We start from the raw sequence: 19,253 nt of genomic DNA, 5'->3' as shown, positions 1-19,253 counted from the left end.
GGTTGATGTAGTGTGTAGGTTATGGTCACAGTACGGACAGTGACCAGGTTGATGTAGTGTGTAGGTTATGGTTGCAGTACTCACAGTGACCAGGTTGATGTAGTGTGTAGGTTATGGTTTCAGTACGGACAGTGACCAGGTTGATGTAGTGTGTAGGTTATGGTTGCAGTATGGACAGTGACCAGGTTGATGTAGTGTGTAGGTTATGGTCGCAGTACTCACAGTGACCAGGTTGATGTAGTGTGTAGGTTATGGTTGCAGTACTGACAGTGACCAGGTTGATGTAGTGTGTAGGTTATGGTTGCAGTATGGACAGTGACCAGGTTGATGTAGTGTGTAGGTTATGGTCGCAGTACTCACAGTAACCAGGCTGATGTAGGGTGTAGGTTATGGTCGCACAGTGACCAGGTTGATGTAGTGTGTAGGTTATGGTCGCAGTACTCAGTGACCAGGTTGATGTAGTGTGTAGGTTATGGTCGCAGTACGCACAGTGACCAGGTTGATGTAGTGTGTAGGTTATGGTTGCAGTACTCACAGTGACCAGGCTGATGTAGTGTGTAGGTTATGGTCACACAGTGACCAGGTTGATGTAGTGTGTAGGTTATGGTTGCAGTACTCAGTGACCAGGTTGATGTAGTGTGTAGGTTATGGTTGCAGTACTCAGTGACCAGTTTGATGTAGTGTGTAGGTTATGGTTGCAGTACTCAGTGACCAGGTTGATGTAGCGTGTAGGTTATGGTCGCAGTACTCACAGTGACCAGGTTGAGGGGGTTGATGGGGATCTTGGTGTCTTTGAGGGGCAGGCCTCTCAGGTCCATGCTCACCACAGTGTTCAGAGCCGTAGTTTTCTTAGGTTTTTCATCTGAAACCAGAAAATCAAACCAAGTCAAATCGAATTTATTTGTATAGCGCTTCTTACAGAACACTGTCACAAAGATGCTTTACTGAGTGGCAGCAAAGAGCAAAAACAGAGCAAGAACCCCCAGATAGCAAGCACATGAGGCAAAAAAAAAAAAGTCCCCAGTGAAAACCCTCAAACCGAGGCGAGAAAAAATTCCACAATGGGAAGAAATATCAGGAGGAACCTGGTTATAGAAGGGAAGCCTATCCTCCACTGGCCAGCCTGGAGTAAAGTAGCAGTAGAATGGACATAACAGAAATACAATATTGGATCAATCACAGCAAATCCAAAGCACACACTCTTCTTCACTGTGTAACCTATAGGAGACGGATCTTTACTACAAATCTTCGGCTGATGTAATGGAATCTATCATTGCATGATTGGGGTAGCACACCAGTCTTTAGAGCCATTGTTCTGCCCTTGTTTTCTCTCTCATCTGGGCCGGCCAATCGTATTCAGCCGTGCTCGTGCTGCAGTCTCCACAGCTGATGCAGAAGAGCATAGGCAAGCACTCAGTAAGTGTGCAGCTTTACCAAACAGACTACAGGTGCCTGACCGACCAGCAGGGGGTGCTAGAGAGCAATGAGACGCAGATCCTGGTCAGCTAGACCCTCTCTTACCCTGGGTGGTGCTGATGTACCGCCAATTGTGCATCGCCCTATAGGGCTACTGGCTATAGTCAGCACAGTTAGGATTCGATTCCAACTAAAAACCATTTAGTTTTTATTTTGCAGGATTGTTTTTGTCTGATTCTGATTAGGCAAATGTGATTTCAGTACTAGTTTGTACTAGGCAGGATTGTTTGTTTGCTGAACAGGTTACCCTACAGGGTTGGAGTCCTGATCTATGTGGTCACTTCTGGCACTACGATCTTTACTTCACTCTAGTGTGTTTCTTTTGCACCTCTGCACCTTGAACTGTTGCGCTTGTTGTACGTCGCTCTGGATAAGAGCGTCTGCTAAATGCCTGTAATGTAATGTAATGTAATGTAATGGGGCCCATCCATGCACTGGAGTGCCTTTAACTGGACGATCCACATGTCAGCTGCGCATTACACAAAAGCACCCCTTGTACCAGACAGTCTTATTTTCCCAGCATTCTTTGAGGCTCTGATAACGTGTCAGTCGGCACTGAGCACTACTGTACATGTGACACTCTGGCATTCTTTAAATAGCAATACTTTTTTTTTTTTTAAACAGAACTTCCTCAAAAGTGTGACAACGGGAGGTGAAATATCTTGAGTAACGTGGCTAAGAACAGAGAAGTTCAGAGATAAAGATATAACAGCACATAATGGCGGCATTAGGGCCTCGTGAGTGGATGGAGCTGCATCTTTATTGAGCGCCGACGGGGCACTGAAGCTCGCGCCGAGCCCAAAACAAGCGGCACAACACGGCGACACAGACGAGGCAATCAGGGGCTTCTGGGCTCATTGACCGCGGCGGATAATGAGGCGTGGACGGCACCATCAAAGTGCCAAGAGTCTGACTGGCTCCAGGCACCTCGCTGACCTGCACACTATATCTATACGGTGTCCGGTGCATTTCAAAGGCACACGTTTCGTTCTCCGATAAACACTCAGCCGGGAGCAAAGCCACGTCATTCGATCAATTCAAATCGCGAAAGCCAAGCGGAGAACTGTATCTGCTGTTATTGACTTCTTCTCTCCGGTTGTGAAATGCATTCTGCACATTTTTTATTTTCATAACTAAACGGAATACATCATAAAATGTCTCTGTAACATAATCCATGATTTATTTGGATTGCTTTGTTTTTTATTTATGTAGTACTACAGGTAATAGGTCAGCATTTGTGAATTATAACAGCACATGTGCTTGGTAAACTGCAATTTGTATTAAGACTGTATATTTTTTAATTTTCTTTGCACTAGTGTTCGCTTTAATGCCCTCTGTATAAAGGCACCTGTGTTTGTTTATTTGACCATTTAAGACGACACAATAAACAGATAACTGGTGCATGTACTAAAAATGATCAAGTAATAACAATAAAGTAAAAGGCTTATTTCCACATGGTTTTCTTATTGGCGAGATGGCTTGTTATGCAATTTGATGGAATAAATGTATTAAGAATAAATACATTAGGAATAAATATTAAATTTCAGAATGTCCAATTATTCTCTACAAGGGGAATTGTAAATAAATATAATATAAATGGGTGAGAAGAGCAAGTCCACTGAAATCCTAATGGCTCCCAGGAGGATGTGCTGAGAAACATGGATTTTGTATCTGCACTGTATGAAATCAGCCATGAGTTTGCATTCATACAGGCAGCACAGCTCACTGTCACCCTCTGCTGGTGAAGCCCAGCAGCTGCACCAGCTAGAATGGAGACGCTCTACCACAGAGAAAAAAATGCTGAGAATCTCATGTCTTTTTAGTGCTCGCAGAGGGAGTGTGGATGGGCAGAGAGGCGTATGGTGTTCCTCACCCTGGGGCTCTGGCTCCTCTCCTTCCTCTTTCCACTCGTCCAGGCTTTTGGGGGCAAAGTGCATGAGGCTCTGCACCACGTGCGTTCCCACGAGCACCAGGCGGCCGAAGGCTCGCTGCTCCATCACGAAGATGGTTAGCGGAGGGTGGAGGTACACGAGTTCCGGCAGCTCCTGATTCAGGGGAGGGCGTGGGCAGGGGGAGGCAGGTTAGCAATGTACACTGGTCATATCACTTTCATCTATTGAAGAGGGATTCACAAAATCATCATAGAAACAAACTGGCAACCCTTCTGCCTCCAAACATTTTGTGCGTGTTTCTTGTCCCTTAGTGCCAACATAGAATGAGAAGAAAAAGGACTTAACACAGATCAATCACTGTACATAAAATGGCTGCCCGTGACACACTGGCCCCTTTCAACCCCACCACGCAGACTCACCACGTCAAAGTGCTTGACCATCTCCTTGAAATTAGGGTTGAGCCGGTAGCTTTCGATTTCCTCCGACTCGATCATCTGTCCAGCACATTCCATCCTCACCTGTGGCTTCTCCACCTCAAACAGGTTCACCCGCTTCAGGTCCCGCACACCCCAGTACAGAACCTACACATCACAGGGCCTTAGAGTACAATACTGCAGTATTCACACACTCAGTCACTGAGCTTCCAACTGACCCTCTGTGGGAGATTAGGGCACAAGATTCTGTCTAGAGAAGTACACTACGCAGGGCATAGGGAATGATTTAGAACATTTACACAGCCACACCCACAGCACATACTGACAAACTAGGTTCAAATCTACACCGCATATTTAATCACTGCTAGCATGTTTTTGTCCTGTATGTAACAAAGCATGTGGTCAAATCCCACATATCCCATATAGTAGAACATATAACTCATATCCCAGGTAAACCCTCTGATTTTTTCCAAAAAGTTCTCGCAATTCCCATTCACCTCAATTCGGAATTTCCTCAGCACAGGCCGCACCCCCGGGGGGATAACATAGTACCTCTCCTCCGGCAGGAACAGGGGCTCTCGTGGGTCCACATCTGCCGGGAGAGAAGGCTGTAGGGGCCACAGGGGTCACATGTAAATTTCCTAGCGTGCGGTTTGGCACCCACCCCCATTAAAGATCCAATCCCAGCTCTCACATCACTGCCACTGTATTGTACATATCACCCGTCTTTGTGATTGGTACTGTGAGTTGTCTTGGAGCTAATTATAGTGCAGTGTGTGGTATGGGGCAGCAGTGTAGTATAGTGGAGGAGCTGGCTTCAATACATATCCAGACCAGCTGTATAAATGGATGCAATGAAAATGCTAAGTAAAAGTTGTCTAAGTTGCTCTGGATAAGAGCGTCTGCAAAATGCCTGTAATATAAAGAGGTATGAAGCCGTATGTGCACTTCTGTTTGTTTTGACAGGGTGTAGTTTTGGGAGGCATGTGTGAGGATTTGTGTGGGGTCCTGTATTTGTGATGTTGTGGAGAGGTGTGTGCAGTATGAGGGTCTGTGTGGGGTCGTGTGTGTTTGGCGTTATGTGTATGATATGAGGGTCTGTATGGGGTCCTGTGTGTTTGGAGAGGTGTGTGTGATATGAGGGTGTCTGTGGGGTCCTGTGTGTTTGGAGAGGTGTGTGTGATATGAGGGTCTGTGTGGGGTCCTGTGTGTTTGGCGTTATGTGTATGATATGAGGGTGTCTGTGGGGTCGTGTGTGTTTGGCGTTATGTGTATGATATGAGGGTCTGTGTGCGGTCCTGTGTGTTTGGAGAGGTGTGTGTGATATGAGGGTCTGTGTGGGGTCATGTGTGTTTGGCGTTATGTGTATGATATGAGGGTCTGTGTGGGGTCGTGTGTGTTTGGCGTTATGTGTATGATATGAGGGTCTGTGTGCGGTCCTGTGTGTTTGGAGAGGTGTGTGTGATATGAGGGTCTGTGTGGGGTCATGTGTGTTTGGCGTTATGTGTATGATATGAGGGTCTGTATGGGGTCCTGTGTGTTTGGCGTTATGTGTATGATATGAGGGTCTGTGTGGGGTCCTGTGTGTTTGGAGAGGTGTGTGTGATATGAGGGTGTCTGTGGGGTCTGTGTCTCTGGAGAGGTGTGTGTGATATGAGGGTGTCTGTGGGGTCTGTGTCTCTGGAGAGGTGTGTGTGATATGAGGGTGTCTGTGGGGGTCTGTGTCTCTGGAGAGGTGTGTGTGATATGAGGGTGTCTGTGGGGTCCTGTGTCTCTGGAGAGGTGCGTGTGATGTGAGGGTGTCTGTGGGGTCCTGTGTGTTTGGAGAGGTGTGTGTGATATGAGGGTGTCTGTGGGGTCCTGTGTGTTTGGAGAGGTGCGTGTGATATGAGGGTGTCTGTGGGGTCTGTGTCTCTGGAGAGGTGTGTGTGATATGAGGGTGTCTGTGGGGTCTGTACCTCTCCGTAGCCTCTGTAGTCGAGCTCTAACAGCTCAAACGCACCCAGCAGCTCCCCTGCGGGAGTCTTCCCTCTGCGGATGTCAAAGAACTGCAGCGCCGGCTTCTTGTACGCCTCCTCCACGAACTTCAGCTCCGGCTCAGCGAACGCACGACCCAACGCCATCGGACTGCCCTGAACACAGCACAGGGTTTACACAGAGACAAACACAGCTTATACAGCACAGGGTTACACAGAGACAGAGATTATAGAGCACAGGGTTACACAGAGAGAAAAACAGGTTATACAGCACAGGGTTACACAGAAACAGAGATTATACAGCACAAGGTTTACACAGAGAGCAACACAGTTTATACAGCACAGGGTTACACAGAGACAGAGATTATAGAGCACAGGGTTACACAGAGAGAAACACAGGTTATACAGCACAGGGTTACACAGAGACAGAGATTATAGAGCACAGGGTTTACACAGAGACAAACACAGGGTCACACAGAGACAAACACAGATTACACAGCACAGGGTCACACAGACACAAACACAGAAACTGAAACTGAGATTAAACAGTGAATTGAGGCAGAATGTGGGGAGATGTGAGTCTTACGATTTTGTCGTAGTCATACATGTCGATGATGATGATGGGTGGGTCGTTCCGCAGGTCCTCCTTACTGCCCTCTATGAGGATCTGATGGAACAGCAGCAGCTGAGTCCATGTTGGAGAGAGAGTCTCCTCTATGATCTGCACCCACAGAGAACAGCGGACAAATCAATGAATCTGCAAGTAGCAAGAGACTCAATGAAACCGAATGTAGCAGAGACCTCAGTAACATTCAGCAGGAGTGCAGTGTGTCAGTGACTCTGTATGTCAGTGTGTCAGTAGTGCAGGTCTATCACAGTGGACTGTGGCACCCTGTACGCGCCAGACTCACCCGGGTTGTTTGACACTGCGTGGAGAACACCACCCTGGTGAAAGGGTCAGAGAGGCCGTTGTCGTCGGCAGCCATGATGCCCCGGGCCTGGTAGATGTGAGCCCGCAGCTGGAAGTACCGGCTGTCTACAAAGGCAGAAACATGACTGCTACGGAAAGGTACATCGAAAACCACAAGCAACAGTTCTTTGCAAGGTTTCTACAGTGCTGTAAGCCAATGAAGGACCTAGAGCATTGGCTGACATTAAATGTGTGGATGAGGTGTATGAGTTGGTAAGGGGTATGAGTGACTGAGGGGTATGAATGGGTGACAGGTATGAGTGAGTGAGGGGTATGAGTGACTGAGGGGTATGAGTGACTGAGGGGTATGAGTGATTGAGGGGTATGAGTGGCTGAGGGGTATGAGTGGATGAGGGTATGAGTGGATGAGGGTATGAGTGACTGAGGGGTATGAGTGGGTGAGGGGTATGAGTGGATGAGGGGTATGAGTTGGTGCAGGGTATGAGATGGTGAGGGGTATGAGTGAGTGAGGGGTATGAATGGGTGAAAGGTATGAGTGATTGAGGGGTATGAGTGGATGAGGGATATGAGTGGGTGAGGGGTATGAGTGGGTGAGGGGTATGAATGACTGAGGGGTATGAGTGACTGAGGGGTATGAGTGGATGAGGGGTATGAGTGAGTGAGGGGTATAAGTGACTGAGGGGTATGAGTGGATGAGGGGTATGAGTTGGTGCAGGGTATGAGTGGGTGAGGGGTATGAGTGACTGAGGGGTATGAGTGGATGAGGGGTATGAGTTGGTGAGGGGTCTGACTGTAGCAGGGCGTATCTGTGTCAGGCCCATGGGGCAGTACTGGCTGCTCTTACCCTCACAGGACAGCTTGGAGGGGGGCATGTTTATGGGTATGGGGGTGTTGGCTGTGGCCTCTTCATACAGTGGCTTGAACTCCTCCGGCAGGCTGTTTACACTGTTCTTGGCGTACTTGGTGATGCCGAGCCACAGGTATACCTCCAGCTTGGCAAAGATCTCTCCCAGGGGTCCACCCGGGGTCTGGAGAGAAGCAGGATATCCTGTATTTCTATACTGCCCAATACAACTATGCAATGAAGAACTACATTTTAGGTTCTTAGCAAAATCTTTTAGCGCACTAATAATATGACCAATGATTGGTGCAAAACAAATGCCAAGACCAATCATTTGTTGTGTAATTGGTTTCGCGTTTGCTACCAGGTTTTGCACCTGTGGCGGACTGGTACCTTCATGTAGATGGTGGTGAGCTTCCCGCAGTCTCTGCCCTTCTCCTCCTCCACTAGGGAGAAGATGATGGAGTGCGCGGGAATCCTGGCGTAAGCTATGCGCTTGGCCCCGCTCATCATCCACAGGAAGACGTCCGGCAGGGTGCTCTGGGGCTGCACAAGAGCACGCAGCACAGTCAGAGAGAGCGCCCATAGAGAGAGCTGGACTGCATGTGTAGTGCAAGACCACCCGTCACTTCCTACACTTCCCTCAGTGGTACCAATCTGAAAAGCTTAATCATCTTGTTCTAACAGGTGAGAATGTGGGGATGAGGAGCAGGTGTGTGAAAGAGGAGCAGCTGAGACTGTGAGAGTGATGAACACATGAATGAGCAGTAGGTGAGACTGTGAGAGTGATGAACACATGAATGAGCAGTAGGTGAGACTGTGAGAGTGAGGAGCAGATGATTGAGGAGCAGTGAGACTGAGAGAATGGGGAACAGATGAAGGAGGAACAGTGAGACAGAGAATGAGGAGCAGATGAAGGAGGAGCAGTGAGACTGAGAGAATGGGGAGCAGATGAAGGAGGAGCAGTGAGACTGAGAGAATGGAGAACAGATGAAGGAGAAACAGTGAGACTGAGAGAATGAGGAGCAGATGAAGGAGGAGCAGTGAGACTGAGAGAATGGGGAGCAGATGAAGGAGGAGCAGTGAGACTGAGAGAATGAGGAGCAGATGAAGGAGGAGCAGTGAGACTGAGAGAATGGGGAGCAGATGAAGGAGGAGCAGTGAGACTGAGAGAATGGGGAGCAGATGAAGGAGGAGCAGTGAGACTGAGAGAATGAGGAGCAGATGAAGGAGGAGCAGTGAGACTGAGAGAATGAGGAGCAGATGAAGTAGGAGCAGTGAGACTGAGAGAATGGGGAGCAGATGAAGGAGGAGCAGTGAGACTGAGAGAATGAGGAGCAGATGAAGGAGGAGCAGTGAGACTGAGAGAATGGGGAGCAGATGAAGGAGGAGCAGTCAGACTGAGAGAATGAGGAGCAGATGAGTGAGTAGCAGGTCAGAGCACCTCCTTGGCCAGGAATCTGACTCTCTTCAGGATTTTCTTTGTGTCTGCGAGCTTCTCCTTGGTGCAGCGCCTTGTGATCCTTCGCCTGGCGCGAAGGGCTTGTTTGGCCAAAATGATCTACAGGCAGAGCGGGCCAGTGTTCACATAGTTTACCATCTTTCAAAGTGTATACATGACTGGAGCTGAAAATTAATTAGGTTTGATTTTTACAAAGGTTTTATGGTAAAGTTCAATTAACATGTGGCAATAAATCTTTGACAAGAGGTCTGTATTACAGGCCGTATAGGGCTATTTTACCAAAGCTTGGCATCCAACTGAACATTGTACCTAAAATTTATTGACTTATAGCACAATACCACCTTAAGAGTGTCCATAACACTGGGGAAAGCCAAGATCATGACAGTAGGTATGTATATATATATGGTATATATATATTTAATACATATTAGATGATGAAGAGGGAAGCTACCTGTAATATGTACATTCATGAACATTTCATATGGCATTTGTAGCTTGGCTAAAGAATTATACATGAAGCTATGAACCATGAAAATGTAACATGCAGAAAACAAAATGAACCAGACCCACTCACAATGTTCTTCTTAGAAAATACCATCCGGGATTTGTCTAGGTTGTTGAGTCGCGTCACCGTCTTCTTATCTATATTAGAGCTATACTGCCTTCAGGACGGACAGAAACAGACAAAAAATTCAGCTTAACTGAATGTTGAAAACCAAGAAACAACTGCTACGTGTTCATTTACTTACAATTATTTTTACAAGGAGTACATTCCATATGGTATCGATTTATCGTTTTTGTTTTCAGTCTAAAATGATTATTTTCAATGACTCATTCTCATTAAAATCTATATGGAGATAAACCAGAACTACTGCATTGTTTTTCATACATTTTTCCCATGACAGTGTTGTTTCAAAATTGACATATTTCAGTCTAACATTCTTTTTTCCCCACACACGAATCACTGCTCTGTAAACAATGTAGCATTCCCATAACTTGTTTCTGTATTCGCGCAGTTTTTTTCACTCTTTGGAGTTAGACACTCAGAATGTATTTATCTTCAAATCCCCAACGAGTACTACGCTAATAAGAATGATTCCATTTTATCTGAGAGCGGGAGAATGATTTACGTATGCATTCTATAACAGGCAGCTACACCAAAAATGCATTTAAAAGCCCTTAAAATGTAGGTGAAAAGATCACATTTAATATTGAAAAGGCATTAAGTCATATGTATGCAGAGCTAATAAACAAAAATTGAGTTTTTTTTGAAAACACAAGAGCCCAATGAGCGAGATGTAGGTGGAATCAGCTGGAAACGGAAATGCATTAAGATAATCTTTAGCTTGGCTGTTTGTCTGTTTGCGGCTGTTTCCAGCCATTTCCGAAGTGAAATGCTGCCGTTACTCACTTGCAGCTGGCTACAAACTCCAAGAGCACCTCCACCAGCCTCTCCTTAGCCAGGCTCCTGGGCCTCTTCAGTAACTTCTCCACCTCATCAATCCCATATTCCTGAGATATGAAATCGACACACATCAATCCTACAATTCCATACTCCTGAGAGAAGCAGCAGCACATCAATCCCACAATTCCATACTCCTGAGAGAAGCAGCAGCACATCAATCCTACAATTCCATACTCCTGATAGAACATCAGAATGCGCACACTACAGCTGAAAAGTACTTCACAAAGCTAGAAGCTACTTGGTCAGCTTTGTCCTCTAACCTTTCCTTTGCGGAGAAGGAGGTTTATAATGGAGACTGAGGATAGAGGACAGAACAGTGACAAAGTTGGAGAGCTGTGAACTCAGATTCCACCTACCAGTCGGTCAGCCATCTTGGAGAGCCAATTGGTGTTATAGAGGCGGAAGTTGTGGTCCTCAAAGTAGTTCCACACATAGAGACAAGGCTTGTCCCGCAACATGGATATGCAGCTAAAGGCTCTGTCAGGCAATATATCAGATAGTAGGATTAATTGTTAATTGCCATGCTGGAATTCCCACACAAGGCCCAAAGCCTACAAGCATTCAAATATACTAAACGCATCTAAATTTGAAATGATATTCTCTTGTGACTACCACTGTTATAGACTTGATGGTCCGTGGCTCACACATGGGCAGTAAGATAGGTATTGGTTCCTCAGATGTTTTTACTTACATATCATACACTGGTGTTAGGAAGTTCAAGATAGCTCTGTACAACATCTCTTAAAAGACCTGAATGCTTCCATCACGTGCACGGACGCAGGTATGCAGGTGTGGATCAGCTGTGTTACCTGTCGTACTCTGTGGCTTGTGGCCTTCTGGGCGTGGTCACGGACTTGTTCCGCGATCCCACCACAGGAAGCTCTTCTCTCTCCAGCTCGTCATCTGATGCTTCCAACAGCGACTGCCTCTCTTCTGCCCTCTCCTCCTTGGCCCCGCCCTTCTTTGGTTTCACTACGACATCTGCTGCCTTCCCATAGTTCCCTGTCCACACACACATGTAGATACACATGTACACATACATACGCACATAAATACACATACACATATGCGCACATAAACATGTACAGACACATGCACATATACATACACATGCACACATACAAACATGTACATACATATGCACATACATACAAAATGCAGACATACACACGTATATACATAAACATGCACACATACACATGCATGTGCATATACATACACATACACAAATACCCACATGTAGATACACATGCACATATACTGTACACATGTACATACATATGCATACACATAGATACATGCATGAACTCACATACAGGCACACATACATACAAGCTTGCATGCAAAGGAATGCATGTCAAAGAATGCATAAATTAAAATTACAATTCATCAGTTTGGTACTTGCAGCATTCACTGTTGATTTAGTAAATATGCTACTGCCAGAGACTATGCATAAAAAATAACAAAATTTCCACAATTTTACATTTTACACAGATTTCCATGCAGACATCAGTCATACCAATAGACAACTCAAAGGTGACCAGCTTTGAGCCAATGGATGGATCGATCATGGTCACTTCAAACAGAGATGCGAACAGCAAGTACTCCTCTTTCTGACCCAAGAAATTCTGCAACAGAGAATGGAATTACAACCAGCTTTGAGATCCATTCCAATTACACTGTCTGTCAAGGAGCCAAAAATGACAGCGTAAATTAATGATAAAACTATATTGAATTGAATAAGAAAGTTTGGTTGAAAGGCTCAGTGGAGGAGGAGGGGGGAAGAACTGTGGTAGCGCTGACCTCTGGGAGAGGGTGAACCTCCTCCACCTCTACAGTCACAGCACCCGGAACCTCCGAACCCGCGTCTTCCGTCTCCTCCTTGGGCCCACTTTGACCCGGCTCTGCTGTACACACATACACACACATGCACACATAGACACACACACACACATTCATACAAACCACACACACACACACACACATGCACACATAGACACACACACGCACTCACACATGCACATACACACACACACACACATACACACACACATGCACACATAGACACACATACATACACACACACACATACACACACACACACACACATACATATACACACACACACATGCACATACACACATACACACAGACACACAGACACACACACGCACACATGTACATACACACACATACACACACACATGCACACATAGACACACATACATACACACACACACATACACACACACACACACACACATACATATACACACACACACATGCACATACACACATACACACAGACACACAGACACACACATGCACACATGTACATACACACACATACACACAGACACACACATGCACACAGACACAGACACACGCACACATGCACATACACACACATACACACACACACACACACACACACACACACACGCACATACACACAGACACACACAGAACATGGACACAGAACGCAAAACAGAACTTGAGACTGAAGGTCCTGCTTTAAAATGCCTTAGACGACATAATGATGACCCAGTTTGAAAAGAATACAGAAATAACGAAACAATGTCATGCCATTTCACTGGAGCGTTTTTCGTTTTGATGTGGGGAGTAGGGATGTATCCGAATCTGAATACTGTATTCGGGAAAGCACGAATAATGCGATGAAAACATATTTCTTCTACCGGAAGTTGCTAGTTATTATTCAGATTCGGGGGGAAAAAAGACAGATCCATGTCGTGTTCTCATTTTTACCTTGCAACAAGTTATTTCTCAGTAAAGGAACACCTCGGCCTTTTAAGAGTTCTAAAATCAATGCGCTACAAAATCCAGCATTCTAAAGCAGTTTAGGGGGAGGCACCACTGTCAAAAACAATGATTTTGGTTCCATATGCCAATTTTGATATTTTTTTATATTTTGCTTCTATAACTTCTATAGTTTCATAAAATGAACAAACTAAAGGTAAATAATCATTATAAATAATTAATTTAGATGATAATATAACACCATTGTCAAGTACACAAAGCATAAAATGAGCTAAATGATAGCATCATTTATGATGAAATGCCTCTGCGGGCTTTAAAACTGACCTGGTTGAATCATATATCGTTAAAAACCTTGTTTCCTGGAGCATACTGCTAGAATGACCATATGTGGCTAGACAGATCATTTTGTTGGTTGAACAGATACAGATACAGATACAGATAATGACGTCTCTGCACACCCCTAGTGGGGAGACAGTGAAATGTAGCACCATCAACATTTTAAAGTTCAGACTGAAGACACCACACTGAGACTCAGACAGGTGGAGTGTTCAGTCTGAGTGGCTTGGATGACACTGCACCTCCCTCCAACCCCACTGTTCATTTCATCCCTCCGTTAAGCTCACCGTTTTTTTCGTTCTTCTTCTCCTTGGACTTCCTGCTCCTCTTCTTGACGGACAGCTTGCTGAAGGCGTTCTTGACGGCGGCCGTGGCTTTGTTCTCCACCACGGCGGTGGGGGAGGTGTACACCTCTACCGCCACCGAGAGCAGGATCCGGCCCCTGTAGAAGATGCCCTCGCCCAGGCCCTCGTTCAGGTCGCGGTGCACGTCCCGGAGAGTCGAGTTCTGCGGCGAGCCGTACAGGTTAATCCAGGATGGGCCGAATGTGGGGTTGAACCCTAGGGAAACGCAGAGAGTAGCAGTATCAATAGTAGAAATCCTGAACTGAAATCATGTTAGTGATTAGTAATTAGTGGTAGTATTGAAACCCCATCAGTGGTTAGTAATTAGTGGTAGTGTTAAAACCTCAAAACTGAAAACTATTTAATGGTAGTACTGTAACCCCATCAGTGATATCAGTTATTAGTATTGAGTTGCAGTACTGAAACAAAACCTGTGATTATTATTTAGTAATAGGACTAAATCCCATTTGCATTGAGTGTTAGTATTAAAATCCCATCAATGACTAGCGGTTAGTGCTAGTATTAAAACCCCATTAGTAATTAGCGGTAGTATTGAAACCCCATCAGAGGTTAGTAATTAGTGTTAGTACTGAAACCACATCAGTGATCAATAACTAGTAGTACTATTGAAACCACATCGGTAATTAGTGGTAGCACGGAACCCCCTCAGTCGTTGCAGTTAGTTGCAGTAAAGGTGTAGCAAAGGCATAAGCTCTACCATTCCTGTTGGGGTCAGAGATCTGCTGCAGGTCAAGGAAATGCGTTGCCAAGGCGATGTCTCCAAAGTTGGCATCATCAAGGATCTGAACCTTGATCCGACGGGCGAGAGGGGGGAACTGCTCAATGAAGGAGACCTGCTCATTCCATTGAGGGGTGTTGGTGCTGCTCGCTACCGATGTTTCTCCCTGGGAAAGGCAGCATCCCCCACTTAACACACATACAGATGGGCCGCTAGAGAGATCTAAACACCAGCAGGAGTGGCTTACTGGGACATAAGTTGCATGGACAAAAAGACAAACTTGGAAAGACCACTGAAAGAAAGACAAAAGCTACTCAGCTAATATATGTAACAAAGAACAAAAAACACTGCTTCAATACACACATGAAAGATTCACATAAAGAACTGGATATGCAGGCTGTGAGGAGGGCGTAACCGTGATGGTGTCCTTGTGACGAGGGTGTAGCATTGACTGTGCTGTTGTGAGGAGGGTGTAGCTGTGATGGTGTTATTGTGAGGAGGGTGTAGCAGTGATGGTTCTGTTGTGAGGAGGGTGTAGCAGTGATGGTGCTATTGTGAGGTGGGTGTAGCAGTGATGGTTCTGTTGTGAGGAGGGTGTAGCAGTGATGGTGCTATTGTGAAGAGGGTGTAGCATGATGGTGTTTTGAGTGGTGTGCAGTGATGGTTCTTGTGAGGGGGTGTAGCAGTGATGGTGCCATTGGAAGAGGGTGTAGCAGTGGTCTTTGACGAGTGTACAGTGTAGTGAGGATGTGGTGTTGTTGTGAGGGAGATGTAGCGGTAATGGTGACTATGTTTGCATGAGAACTGAGGAAATTAAGGAAAACTGGGCTATATCCTGAACACTGGGATTCCTTTCAGATAAGAGCTGCACAGAAACATTCTGAAACTGAAAAGTCAGTGTGTGTGTGTGTGTGCGTGCGTGCGTGTTTGTTTAGGCCATAAATCATACTTCATCTCACACACACCATTATCTCACATACACCATCATAGACAATAGAAGTATGCGTGAGAGAATTATATTCTGTGGGAGAGAATAGTAGTATGCGTGAGAGTTTTATTGAAAAGGAAGGTAGTTGGAAATGGAAAGCACACATACAACCAATCTCTCTTACACAAACAATCATTCTCTCAAACACATACTACTATCCTCTCTCACACAGACAATCATTCTCTCTCACAGAAACTATTATTCTCTCTCACACATTCAATTATTCTTTCACAGACATACCACTATTTTCTATGATGGCGAGAGAGTATAATGGTGTATGTAAGAGAGTATGGTGGTGTGTGTAAGAAAGTATGATGGTGTGTGAGAGAGTATAATGGTGTGTGTGAGAGGAATTATGATTTATGGCCTAAAGGGCCTCTCATATGTTTGCACTGGGTTCACAAGAAAAGGCTCAAACAGAGGGGACCAAACCCTGTAAACAAATACAACTGTACAAAGGTGTATGTTTACTCTGTTTGTGTGCGTGTGTGTGTGTGCATGTGTGTGTGTGTGTGTGTGTGTGTGCGTGTGTGCGTCTGATCAATCATGAGTTCATGCAAAACAAAGGAAAGCCCCTGAAGAGTCAAGGAAGTACAGCCCGTTTACAGGAATCTCATTAAGCACACTTCGATAGCAGGCTTAGAGTCAAGGGGACTGCCTTCTCTCCAGGACAATAATTGTAAACTGAAGGAAAAATATTTCCTATGGAGCCAAATAATACAAACTAACTCCCACTGAAATATGAAATACATCATAACAATGGCTCTGCATTGGTCACAAATCAACCCCCCCCCCATACCTGCTGACCAGCGAAGGTGATCTGCACATAGGGATCAATGAACACCTTCTTCTCCCCCATCATCTTGGAAAAGCCGCCCATGAATCCCGCATTCATACTGGGAAGGTCCTCAGCCTTGAACACCTTCAGGAGGAACTTGGCCCAAGGCCGTTCCACTGGCATCCTCTTGGGCAGGAGGAGATTCCTGTGGGAAAGTGGAGAGGATTTTAAAAGCAAGGCTGCACAGTTCAGTCTAGGGTGCCCAGATGTCCTGATTATCCCAGTTTGGGAGTGTTTCCCCCCCACATCAGGATGCAGTTCAACCAAATAATTTGAGTGAATGTACGCAAAGTTTTGACTTGAAAGTTGCCCTTTGGTCCACGATCGCAATCCCCAATCCCATTACGTGGCTGTCATAATTTTATTCCCTTCTCATCTGGTCATGCTAGTTCAGTCCCTAAGGGATGATAACAGTCGAGGTCAATGCTCATGGATCTCTCAAAATTTGTGGGTGCAGTAGCCTAAAAATGTGGTGGTGCAGTGGTTAGGAAGAAGGAGGTCGTGGGTTTGAGTCCTGGCTGGCCCGGATCCTCTCTGCATGGAGTTTGCATATTGCATATTCTCCCCATGTTTGCTGGATTCCTCTGGACTAGGTTGTCATTGTTAATGAGAATTTGTTCTCAGTTGACCCTCCTGGTTAAATAGGGATCGCTAATTATATGAAGCATAATCAAATAAGACAGTGGCCTGGTTGCACTGACTGTAGCAGGAAGTTCATTCCACCTCTAGGGGGGCAGAGAATAGAACAGACATGACCAGGATGGGTCTTTCAGAGGACGCGGAGCAAGACTCGAACGTCAAGACTCACTTTTCGATGTCGTCGTTCTGGCTGCCCACGCTGGGGATGCTGGGCATGGCCATGGAGTCGCCCTTCATCACCACGCTGACTGTGCACTTCACAAAACCCTTCACCCCTGTCCGCGTGTCTTTGGGGTCTGTCAGGGGAGCCCACTTCTGGTAGAACCGGTGATCTGCAGGAAGAGGCATGTACAGCCGTCACATTTTACACACTTACATAAAAACAAACATGCCGCAGCTATATCATTCTACCTGCATACACCTAAACAACAAAGCACACACTCCAAGTTCCAACGAAATGCAAAATTAGTGGACTTTTACTAATTTAATCTTCTAAAGTATACAAAAATTGATTTAAATGATAAAACAATTGCTTCCATTCATTATTTTAATAGTTTTTTCCCCAGACTGTTGTGACTTTCATGTTTGTGTTTACTGGCTCCCTGGCACCAGGTGGTAATGGAGATTAAGAGCCATTAAGCACAGGCTCAGAAGGGAGCTTCTCCAGCGCCTGGCTGCACCTCCTCAGCCGGCCTCGGTACCTGGCTGACTGTACACCGTGCTGATGTCAATCTTGAAGGTGCCGATCCGGGTCATCATAAACGCCAGCATCTTCTTATGAACAACCTGACAGGCAGAACGAAGCACCAGCATCTAAGCGTAAGTCTTTTGTGACTTAAAAGGCTCATTTAGGGGTTACAGGAATATTCTGTGTGGGATTTGACAAGTGTTGACTATCGATAAACATTTTGTACAATGGTTGTAAAAGAAAGCCCTATGCAAGACTTATGCACCTTACATATCTTATGTATGAAAAATGCTGTGGAATAAATAAGATTCCAGTTCTCTAGAGGAAGGAAAGTCTGGTTTGAAGAAGAAGGAACTGAGGTCTTGATTTGACCATCATAGTCGCGTCCCTTGTGTTCCATGAATTTCCTTTTAGAGAAAATTATAGCTGGTCCATGAACAAAACCCTGTGAACATGGATGAGTCCAGGACTGTTGTAAACACCACATCAAATGTGCAGCCATGGAGGCAATCCAGCATGTCAAGGAGGCAGGAGGAACTTGTTCAACAATATGGGTGAGTCAGTGAATCAGTTACAGTATCTTCATTTCCACAATCATCTTTCAGGGCAGATCACGTGCTTGAAATAAACATTAACTGTTAATTGAAAAGTAGATTAAATTAATTGTATTTGGGACAACCTACCGTTATTTCGATAACTTTGTCAAACAGAACTGCCTGTGTCTCCTGGAACTCAAACATGAAGTTCTGAAATAAAAAAAAGTAAAAATATTAAAGCAGAAGTCAAAGCCCAGGAGACGACACAAACGTATTAGCACCCTGGCAGGTTCCTGGGCTGAGGCCCGGGGTCTTACCTCATTGTAGAAGGGGCAGTTGGTGGATTTTTGAGTGGCTGTGTGCCTCTTCTCATCCCCTATGGTGATGTACACAGCGGGGTTTATGTTCACCCCCACCAGCTTCTGAGCCTCCACCACATTAACATTCACCTGAGGGATGGAGAGAGAGGGAGGGAGTGAGGGAGAGAGAGGGAGTGAGAGGGGGGAGGGAGAGAGTGAGGGAGTGAGGGAGAGAGAGAGGGAGGGAGTGAGGGAGGGAGAGAGAGTGAGTGAGAGCGAGAGAGTGAGTGAGGCCCCAGCAGATAGCAGCCCACCCACCAGCTACTCTGAGAAAAGCACCACAGATCATCCACTCCCCCCTCCCAGGGCAAGCCTCACCTGGAAGGACTGCACCTTGGGCACGGTGGCCAGCTCGTAGTGAGACAGAGGCCTGCAGCGACTGTGGAGAACAGCACAGAGAAGACTCAGCTCAGCAGCATTTTCACCCAGTGGGCTGACCCTGCTCTTCCCTGAGGGGCTCTCCCTGTTCTCCACATTTTCACTTACAAAATTCCATCCGGTGCTGCATTCCCTACTAACAGGGTGGGGTCT

General features: G+C 45.8%; 1 protein-coding gene across 2 annotated transcripts in view; it reads right to left on the bottom strand.

Moving 5' to 3' along the window:
* LOC135237676 (fer-1-like protein 4) overlaps positions 1-19,253 on the bottom strand; it is a 42,248-nt gene that overhangs the window by 8,759 nt on the left and 14,236 nt on the right. The window contains exons 8-31 of one of the 2 annotated variants that reach the window (XM_064305017.1): positions 19,041-19,101; positions 18,681-18,812; positions 18,511-18,573; positions 17,841-17,925; positions 17,309-17,471; positions 16,462-16,645; positions 14,654-14,840; positions 13,879-14,151; positions 12,281-12,384; positions 11,997-12,105; positions 11,287-11,479; positions 10,834-10,954; positions 10,424-10,524; positions 9,587-9,674; positions 8,995-9,111; positions 7,944-8,096; positions 7,554-7,737; positions 6,690-6,814; positions 6,365-6,499; positions 5,761-5,934; positions 4,300-4,410; positions 3,788-3,949; positions 3,350-3,521; positions 753-862 (exon numbers count right to left, since the gene is read on the bottom strand). In XM_064305017.1, coding sequence (XP_064161087.1) covers positions 753-862; positions 3,350-3,521; positions 3,788-3,949; positions 4,300-4,410; positions 5,761-5,934; positions 6,365-6,499; positions 6,690-6,814; positions 7,554-7,737; positions 7,944-8,096; positions 8,995-9,111; positions 9,587-9,674; positions 10,424-10,524; positions 10,834-10,954; positions 11,287-11,479; positions 11,997-12,105; positions 12,281-12,384; positions 13,879-14,151; positions 14,654-14,840; positions 16,462-16,645; positions 17,309-17,471; positions 17,841-17,925; positions 18,511-18,573; positions 18,681-18,812; positions 19,041-19,101 — 3,307 coding nt within the window. The remainder of the gene's footprint in view (positions 1-752; positions 863-3,349; positions 3,522-3,787; positions 3,950-4,299; positions 4,411-5,760; positions 5,935-6,364; positions 6,500-6,689; positions 6,815-7,553; positions 7,738-7,943; positions 8,097-8,994; positions 9,112-9,586; positions 9,675-10,423; positions 10,525-10,833; positions 10,955-11,286; positions 11,480-11,996; positions 12,106-12,280; positions 12,385-13,878; positions 14,152-14,653; positions 14,841-16,461; positions 16,646-17,308; positions 17,472-17,840; positions 17,926-18,510; positions 18,574-18,680; positions 18,813-19,040; positions 19,102-19,253) is intronic. The other variant, XM_064305018.1, reaches the window with a different exon arrangement.

Source organism: Anguilla rostrata, chromosome 13, assembly GCF_018555375.3.
Source record: "Anguilla rostrata isolate EN2019 chromosome 13, ASM1855537v3, whole genome shotgun sequence".
Taxonomy (NCBI): Eukaryota; Metazoa; Chordata; class Actinopteri; order Anguilliformes; family Anguillidae; genus Anguilla; species Anguilla rostrata.
This window is presented reverse-complemented; position numbering and strand designations above follow the sequence as displayed.